The sequence below is a fragment of the Psittacula echo genome (assembly GCF_963264785.1).
Source record: "Psittacula echo genome assembly, chromosome: 6".
Classification (NCBI taxonomy): Eukaryota; Metazoa; Chordata; class Aves; order Psittaciformes; family Psittacidae; genus Psittacula; species Psittacula echo.
Window position 1 is genome coordinate 16,236,187 of NC_137743.1, and position 9,597 is coordinate 16,245,783.

At 56.2% G+C, this 9,597-nt stretch overlaps 1 protein-coding gene across 1 annotated transcript; it reads right to left on the bottom strand.

Annotated features, from left to right (window-relative positions):
* Positions 1-1,736: 1,736 nt before the first annotated feature.
* GOT1 (glutamic-oxaloacetic transaminase 1) lies at positions 1,737-5,791 on the bottom strand. Its single transcript, XM_080621521.1, has 9 exons — positions 5,469-5,791; positions 5,036-5,217; positions 4,366-4,489; positions 4,069-4,181; positions 3,782-3,886; positions 3,069-3,219; positions 2,769-2,934; positions 2,498-2,640; positions 1,737-2,212 (listed from the first exon to the last, which is right to left on the bottom strand). The coding sequence occupies exons 1-9, from the start codon at positions 5,581-5,583 to the stop codon at positions 2,073-2,075; spliced, it is 1,239 nt and encodes a 412-aa protein (XP_080477647.1). The 5' UTR covers positions 5,584-5,791; the 3' UTR covers positions 1,737-2,072.
* Positions 5,792-9,597: the final 3,806 nt, after the last annotated feature.

Sequence of the window (9,597 nt, forward strand, 5' to 3'; positions counted from 1 at the left end):
CACTGGCTGCCATGAGAGCACTCAGAAGTGCAGAGTTAACACCACAGCAGTGCAGACAAGCACTGGGGAAGAACAGGAGTTAATACCATGCTATTGCAAACACATGCTGGAGTAGAGCCTGAGAGATAACAGAAATGTCTTAGTCCACCAATGCTGATAAAACTTCAGCTGGAGTTAACTGCATTACTGTCTGGACATTGCCCTTCTAAGGAAAAACACAGCAATTGAAAAGACGCCAGAGGAAAGCAAGGGCTGGAAAACAACCTCTTCCAAAGGTTGAAGGAAACAGGGTTGCTTAATCTTAACTGGTGAAGGATGTGGAGAGGGGAAGTTCTCAAATACATAAAAAGCTGTTGCAAAGAGGAAAGGAATAATCTGCTCTCCGTTGCCATGGTAAGTGGGATAATGGGTAATGAGCTTACACCACAGAAAGAAATTTAGGTCACTTGTTAGGAAAAACAAGGCTGTTAAAGCTAGCAAAGCACTGGTACAGATCACACATGGGGTGGGCCAGGCCGCACACATAGAGGTGCACACAGACAGAAGTGTAAACAAATGTCAGAAATAACAAAAGCAGTTGGTTCCCTCAACTCCTTCTCCTGATATCACCCCTAGAAGTCATCCTTTAGCTAGGACCCCATCATCCTAGCTGTGGATGGACATCAAGAAGAGAAAAAGCTCCCCACCTGCACAGAGGCCAGGCTGCCTCTGGCTCACTCTCTTACATGACATGAACACCAATCTCAAAATGACAAATTAGAGACCCCATGTGCTGTCCCTCTGCAAGAACAGCAAGGGAACAAGGCACCATTTTTCCATTTACTGTCTAAGCTGCAGCACAAGCAATATCCATCAGGGCATCAGTCACTTACTGACACCAGGAAAGGGGCCGTTTCCCTTTCGTCACCAAGATCTTGGCAGGAGGCTGCTCTGTCAAGGTGGTAACACCAGCTCACAAATAGATCTGCAAAGAGTGACTGCAGAGAGCAGAAACAGATGGTCCCAGCTCTTTTTCTGTGTCAGAAACAGGCTGTTGCTGGCAGGTCCCGCTGAAGCCAGGGGGAGTAGGTGGTGGTTCATCAGGGGCCTGCTGATAAGGAGGAACAGGAAAGATCCACTTTTCAACACATCAGAAGCAAGCCAGGAGCTCTGTGCCAGGGAGGGATGGCCAGATGGTTGGGCAACATATGACCATCCAGAAAGTAAGCACATACAGACAGAATAAGCTGAAGAGCACAGGGCAGGGGAGCAGAAAGAGGAACACAAGAGGGATATGGGAGGACCCCGTCAAATTTGTGTGGTCACAGGCAGCTCCCAACTACACTCTCCCAATAGGACTGTGCCTCATTAGTAGCAACCGTAACCATCAGAGATGCAACACACCATGAGGGAGAAACGGAGAGCCTTGAAACCAAGTAAGAACCAGTGGACAAACCAGGATGCTGAGGCTTTAACCACAGCCTGGGAAGACATTAGATCAGCCTGAAGGTACGTTACACAAGGTAGGGGTAGTGTTCAGAGAAGGAGATTTAATTTTCTGTCAGTAACACAAAGAAGCAATAATCACGATTACGAATGTTTGCTTGCATAAGGCTCAGAACTCCAAGAGGGAGGGACACATGACAGCAACAGCTTCACTCCTCCCCAAAATACTACAGAGTGACATTAGCTCACAGGCCGTATGAGATCCCAGCTGCTTGAGCTGTTATCCTACAGCACATTGCACTGGCACCAGACTTCACCTAGATCAAACTGATCAGTTACACGGAGTTGTAAATCAACATCTAAATGATGTGCTAAAGATGCAGCTCTAAGTACCTGAAGACCAGGCTGTTGTCAGTCAAACAAGAGCCAAGGCAGCTCACACTGCCACCACCCTCTCGGGGACACTGGCTTACCAAATTGCAAGGGGCACTTCAAAAAGGTGAAAAGATGATTATCCCTGATTGAGCTGCCCCTCCCATCTTTATTAAACCCCAAGAGGTGCAGGTCAAGGCAAGCCATGAGCAGCAAGACACGGACTACACACTACAGCTTTGGTGACTTCATGTAAGTTTGTTTGTTCATGTGCTTCATTGGATTTTTGTGACAGCTTCATGGATGGACTTGGCCACGTAGTCCAGGTTCTTCGTAGTCAGGCCACACATGTTGATGCGTCCACTAGCCATCAGGTAGATGTGTTTTTCCTTGATCATGTACTCCACCTGCTTAGCTGGGGAAACAATTGGACATCAGGTCAGAGCAGTAACCCCACAGCTCAGAAAAGCCCAAAGAACCAGTCAGGGCTGCTTGAATCTTTCATAACAAGCAGAAAACTTTGAGCACTGGCCACCAAAATGCTGTCTGATGCTTCATCCCTGCCTACCCAGAGAGGCAGCTATGCCAGGACTCCAGTGTGGTCCCTGAGAGATTCCTGCCTGGACTGCTTCAGCCCAATTCACCCCCACCAAAACCGTCCTCACCCAATCCTCCCTTCATGAGGCCACTTGGTACTTACGGTTCAACCCTGTGAAGCTAAACATGCCAATCTGCTCTGTGATGTGGTTCCAGGTTCCCGGGGTCCCAAGGGCCTCCAGTCGAGACCGGAGCTCTGAGCGCATCAGCAAGACGCGATCTGCCATCGTCTTCACATTGTCCTTCCTGCAGCAGGCAGGAAGCAGAGAGTGAGGACAGGCACCTGCCCAGTTGGGAGCCATTTGTCCAAGCCTTGCACTCAGGGAGACAGCTTCCTCTGCTTTCCCTCTCCCACTGTCCCTGGCAACACGTACCACTCAGCAAAGAGCTGCGGGGAAGAAAGTGTAGTCGCCACAATGCGTGCTCCCTGGGAGGGAGGGTTGGACCAAGTGGTGCGCACAATCTTCTCCATCTGGGAAAGCACGCGCTGCACATTGTCTGTGTCCTTCCCCACCACAGTCAGGTTTCCCACACGTTCATCTGTGGACAAGACAAGAGATGTGAGCCACTGGTCCCACACATCATGACAAAGTAGAGGTGTGCCCACCTCCAGCATGCCAGCCCCATCTGTCTGGGTATGATGCTACTGGGCCAGCTTACTGCCAGACACTCACTGTAGAGCCCAAAGTTCTTGGAAAACGACTGTGCACAGAAGAGCTCAAAGCCCTCGGAGACAAAGTATCGCACAGCCCAGGCATCCTTGTCCAGGCTGCCAGAGGCAAACCCTTGGTACGCAGAGTCGAAGAATGGAAACAGGAACCGGCGCTGCAAGGAGGAACAGTGTTAGAGGGAAACCTCTTTCCCACAATCTTCACGCTACCCCCTACTGTCCCCATAAGAGAGAAAAATGACCATTGAGCTTCTGGATGAATACAAAGGGAAAATGGTCCAGCAACACCAGACTGTGATATTTTCTTCCTACTGGGGTAAAAGAACAGGAAGACTAAAAGATAAAATGCAGGAAAAAAATGCATTTGAGGACACAGGCACAAGTGATGCACCACCTTATATCTTATTATCCAGCACCGGTGAAAAGCAGGTGCCCATGGATAATCTTTCCCACATGAGAACCCTCACTGCAGCTCATGCCACAGAGTTGAAAGTAAGAACTTGGAAGCATAAGCAGAACTGGGATACTTTTATTCTCTGAACACATGCAACCAGCATCCTATCAGCCTCTCCCTTCAACACCTGACCTGCAGGACTCTTCCAGCTCCTGCCACAACTCAAGGCATTCCGTAGAGCTCATTTTGGATACAAGTGGTCTGGCTGACTCAAGAGCTATCTGTCCCCTCAGCGCTACTTTAGCCCCAGCAGCAGCCCATACCTTCATAACAGCAGCAATCTGCTTCCACTGGTCAGGAGTAGGGTCTGTGCCCGTTGGATTGTGCGCACAGGCATGGAGAATGAAAATGGAGAACTCTGGGGCTTTCTGAGAAGAGAGTAAAGTAGATCTTGGTCACACACAGAGATGAGACTGGGCACCCACAACAAAGGGAGATGCTCTGAGCTGCTCTGGCCACTGACAGTCTCTGCAGAGATCCACTTCCAGGCCCAGCCAGCTCCTGACAGCACAGTACCAAGCTCAGCCCATCCCATGCCAGTTTTACCCACCTCCATGTCATCCAGCAGCCCCTGGAGATCCAGACCCCTCTTGGCAGCATCCCAGTAGTGGTAGGTTCTAATGTCTTTAAAGCCAGCATCCACAAACACAGAGTTGTGGTTCTCTGAAGAAAGAAACTACTTCTCAGAAAAGCAGGACCCACCTCCAGCAAGCCACCTCATCCAGCCCCAGCACCTCATTTTACCCACAAGTGGACCTCTCTCACTGTCTGCAAGGGACTCAGCCATGCTCCCCTCACCAACCGACCCACAGGGCTCCTTGCAAGGAGCACTGCCAACAGCACTCACCCCAGGATGGAGTGGAGATGTAGACCGGGGTCGCTGTGTTGTTGTTTCCATTGTACCACCGCCTCAGAAACTCCGCACCAATACGCAGAGCGCCCGTCCCGCCCAAGGACTGAACACCTCCAATCTGCAACAGAGAGAGGTGCCAGCAGGGTCAACCTCACTGTCAGTGCGCAGAGAACAGAGAGAGCAAGAGAAGGATGCCAGACGTGCTCCCCGGGGTCACTCCGGCGAGAACACCATTCCCTTCCAGTGGTCTTCAGCCTCCTCCAATGCACAGGTCCATCCTGACACTTTCTACAGTTATAAATAGACTTCAGTTATTTCTGTTACTTTTTGGCACAGCACAGATTCCCAGCTAGTAGCTTATTTCAGGAAAGGTTGTCTGTTATCCAACTTCAGCTTCCCGTGGGGCAGCTGTTAAAAGATGAAGGAAACAAAACAAATTCCAGTCTCAGGTGACGTTCAGTCTTTCTCAAAAATTACAAACAGCTTCAAGTACACGGGTTCATCAGGCAACCTACAACCAGTAAAGGCCATTTCAGAGAAATCCCCAAATCCTGCCAAAATGCCTTTACTCTACACATTTGGGCTCAGTCTGCTGTAAAGACAACCCCAGGATCCTGGTGGCTCTCTGAGGAAGGATCGGTCTCACCCCCTGCCCACCACCTACCCGGTTCTCCTTGATGGCGGGGCTGTCATCACCCAGGGCAATTCGGGAGGCATTGGCCCGGAACTCGGGCAGGCCCAGGATGGGCAGGTACTCGTGGTTCAGGCTGTTGTCGTTGGCGATCATCTGCTCCACCTTTTTCACCACGGGCAGGACCCATGGCTGCCCCTCGTCCGTGCGGTAGGCTGCGGGGGGAGGGAGAGCCGTGCTGGGCCCGCGGCACGGACACAGGCGGCCGGCGCGCAGAGGCCGCCCCCACGACCTTGACGCCCGCCGCTGACCCGCTGCCCGCCCCGCCCCCGAACGGCCGCCCGGCGCCACCCGATGACCTCTCGGACCCGGGGCCCGCCACTGCCGCTCCAGCAGGTGCCGGAACCGCCGCAAGGGCTACGGCCGGGAAGGGGCCCCGCCAGGCGCGGGGAGGCCGCGGACTCACCGCCAACGCCCAGGTTGACCTTTCGCGAGTCCCCGTCCTCCCGAAAGTCCGCCGTGAGCTTGAAGACGGCGACCGGAGGGGCGCGGGGGACGGCGGTGAAGATGGAGGCGGCCATGGCAGCGCGACCCCCCTCTGGTCCGCTCCGGTTCGTTACGGGCGGCGCACGGCGTCTGGAGGAGACGCTCACCTTCACCGGCGGAGCCGCCGCACGCCGCAGCCAATCACCGAGCCGCCGGCGGCCCCACCCGCAACCGCCAGCCAGTGGCGGCTCTGCGACCCCTCGGGCGGAGCGCGGGCAGCCAATTGCGGCGGGGACGCCGGACGGCGGCGGTGGCCGCGTCTGGTGACGTCACGCGGCGCGGTACGCAGGCGCTGCCTATTGGCGGCTGGCGACACCCCTGCACTCGGCTCCACCCTCTCCGCTGCGCCTCGGAGGCGCGGGGTGGTTCCGGCGTGCGGCTGGGGCTGGGTCCCTGCCCGCGGGTACCGGCGTGCCCGGGGTCGCAGCGTGCAGCGGGGGTGCAGCGTCCGCTGCGTGTGGGTTCCGGAACTGCGGCGATGTGGTGCGGGGTCCCAGGGTGCAATGCCCGTGGTACGGCATGCAGCTGGGGATGCCGTGCCCCAGGCAGCGCTGCTCTGCGGCAGTGCTCGCGGGTGCAGTGCTCGGGGCCCGTCACGGGCCCGACAAGGGCCCCTGGGGTGCAGCACACGTGTGGGTGCAGGTCAGCCCTGCGGTGCACGACAGCCCCCGGAGGACCGTGCCTGGGGGTGCAGGTCTTGGAGGTGCAGGAAGGTGCCAGGAGGGACGTGCCCGGGTGCGGATTGGTCCTCAAGGCAGTCACGGGGATCCTGCAGAGCGGCTGCCCTGGGTTTTATGACACGATCCCGGCTCCCACCCGCCTGCGGACCTGAGACCCTCACAGCCCATGGGTCCCCGGCGGGTGCCCTCTCCCCTCTCAGCAGGAGCCACTGACGGGTCAGCCCCTGCGCTGGCCAGCGGGCAGCGTTCAGAGTCACCAGTTAGCCCGGGAGCGGCGGCTGTGCCAGACAGTGCCGGCAGGGGGCAGAGCCGGCCCGTGCACCGCACTGCCGCCGCCGGTCAAGCCCTTGCGGCCCCCGCGGGGAGCTGCACCGCAAAGCGCCGCCAGCCCCGGACAGGACGGGACAGGCGGGAGGTGGCCCGGGGCTGCCCGAGGATCCCACTCGCGGGTGTCCCCACGTGTCCCCGGGGAAGGGGTCGTTGCGTGACCGGTTCCGTTAAGAACCGCCGCCTGCGTCGGGCGGCTTTTGAAGTTTGTGGGAATTCGCCCTCGATCCTGCAGCATCTGGGAAAGGCTTCCAGGGAAAAGGGAAGGTCGTCGCGAATAACAGCCCCGGCTGTGCGACAGCCCCCCCTCTGCCCCTCGTGACATAAACCACAGGCCATGCTGTCCCCAAAAGCTTTTGCAGACAACCTGTGTCACACACTCCCTTCGTTAACCCAGCCAAGATCCCTCTGAAAACCAGTTTGACTCCTCGCCCCCCTCCCAGCCGAAAGTGGCTCCACAGCGCGACTGCCTGAGAGGGAGCCCGGGGGCACAGCCCTCCCTTCCCCAGCTCCGGGCAGCACCTGGAAGAACTGCCCAGTGCACTTTATGCTTAGCATGAGAGTAGAGAAGAGGCAGAGCTGCCCGGCGGCACAGCAACATGCCGATGCTTTTGCCTTCCAAGAAAACAGTGTAATGGGAAAGGCAGAGAAGCAAGACAGTAGTGCTAGACCAAAGCCCTGGTTAGGATTTTAGCCCAACTCAGGCAAAACCTCTATCGGACCTTAACAAAAAGCTGCATGGAAACCCAGAAAGGGTTCAGGTCTGCTCGCCGCAACAGCTGTGGACCCCTGCAAACACCTTACCTTGTCAAGGTGCTGTGAGGGCATTTCTGAACCCTACCCTTAACTCTAACCCAACCCTTAACTCTAACCCTAACCTTAACTCTAACCCCAACTGAATGAAGAGTGCTTGGGTTTCTTGAGGTCTGTGGATAATGCTAAGTGAGAAATGCTGCAGGGCTGAGCAGGTAAGCAGCTGATGAGACCATGGACATCAGAGGTAAATGGCAATAGCCTGCCACAGGGTGAGTCACTTTTTCTGCTCACAAGAAGTAAAGCACTGCAGTAGTGAGATGCTGCAATGGGAAAATCCAACCAATGCTTAGTGCATCCTGTTTCTGGAGCAGACAGAAGTGCTGGGGAGTCCCTAGACTGGCAGACTCTCACTGCACTTACTGGTTTCTAATCCTACCACTCTCCAAAGAGCACTGGGATATTTGGGGACATGGCCAAGCCTTTTCCCAGTGCAGAGCAGGGAAGTCACAAAGGCGCAGGGGTGCTGCCTGCCAAGCTGGCTGCACCAAGGTGCTGCTTGGGACTGCCAGAGCAGGCTGAGCAATGCCGGCTGCAGGATAACATGCAGCTTCCCTATATCAGTACTGCCTGCCTCATGGGCTCCTGGGCAGCACGAGCTCTCCGCTGCTGGTCCGGTGCAGACCGTCTGTGCCGCTGCCTGTGCCTATGAGGCTGTGGTCGCTGACCCAGCAGGTGTTACCTGCTGGTGTGCCTGGCTGCCCTCAGCCTGGCTGGTGTCCCCTGCCCTTGGCGGCGCAGTGGGGCTCTGCTGGGAACAGTTGCAGGAACGAGACAGACAGGCACGAAGCAGCAGGCTGCCGGGCCCCCAAGCTGGGTGGCTGTGCGTTAGCAAGATCCCTCTGGCCCTGAGCTTTCATCTCCACAGCCTACACAAAGGGTGCCACCAAAATGTATGTAAAAGCAGAAGAAACATGGGAGCCAGCCCTGAGGCATCCATCCCTTCATCTCCTGCCTCTGACTGACAGCCAGCAATGACCTGCCACTCAGCAAAAAGGCTTGCACACCTTACCTGAAGCAAAGAGCCCTCCTGGGCATGCACTGCCACACCACACACATGCATGGCCCCACACACTCAGCCCCTCCTGGCAGCCAGTGGCAGGGGGGCTTGGCAGCCAGCTCAGGCTGACACAGGGATGTGGGGACCACTGGGGACTGGGTTCTGCCCTCCACACACCATTGAGCCTCACATGGGATTGAGAAAAACCTTTCTGGGAGGGTACAGGTGTGCTCCACTCACCCCATCCCTTTCTCTCCTCCTTGCAAGATCCACCCTTGTACCTCTCTGGCTTCTGCCTCATCTTCTTCCTTGACAAAAAGCACTGCCCAGTGCTGGGGCACCCTCAATCCCAGCATCACTGTAAGGGGTTAGGCTGCCTTGCCCGAAGCGCTGCCCATCTCAGGCAGCATGCAGGCAGGGAGCAGAGCTCTAGCTGTTTTCAGCGGGTACTGTTTTCACAGCCATCTTCCGAATACAGATGTTTTCTCAGTGCAGGATCCAGACAGAGGAGGGTAAAATGTTTTCATTCCAAGCTCCCGGGGTCAGGTCATGGTTTGTCTAAATGGCTTTTGTAGCTGTAATTATCAGATTAGCTGATCTCTGGCAGTGTGTTTAGGGGCAGCTACATTAACTGTGGATCCTGACCCCCCCGCTTCCACCCTGCCCAGCTGGGGCAGTGGGTTTGCAATGGAGTAATGGGGATCAGGGATGCCAGGAGAGCCAAGTGAAAGGCATGTGGTTGGTTTTTAGCTGGTATCCAGCTGGACCCTAGCCCGGGAGCAGCTGGCATGTTTGGGGAAGACAGCAGCAAGCCTCCTTGACCTCCTCAGTGCACGATGCCAAGCTGGGCCTGATCTTTTCCTCCCACTCCAACCTGCAATGAATCGCAGCCGCAGAGCCCCATCCCAGGTACCTGCCTGCCGCTGTAGTTGATGCTCTTCCTGCAGACCCAGCACCTGAGGTGCCTCCCCTTCTTGCAGGCAGCAAGCCCAAGTGCAGCTGAGATAGGGAAGCCCGGGGCCAGTGCCTGGCCACAGGGTGCTGCAAAGGGTGGGCAGTCCCCAGCAGCCAAGGAAGCACAGGAATAGGAGCATGAGATACCAGGCGAGACAGAGAGCGTGACGGGGAGATGAGAGAGCAGGGCGAGGGGCAGATAAAGAGGGATCAGCAGTTTCCGGCCCCCACCAGCCCCTTGCCGGGTCCGTCTGTCAGCGCCTGCAAGTGCTGAA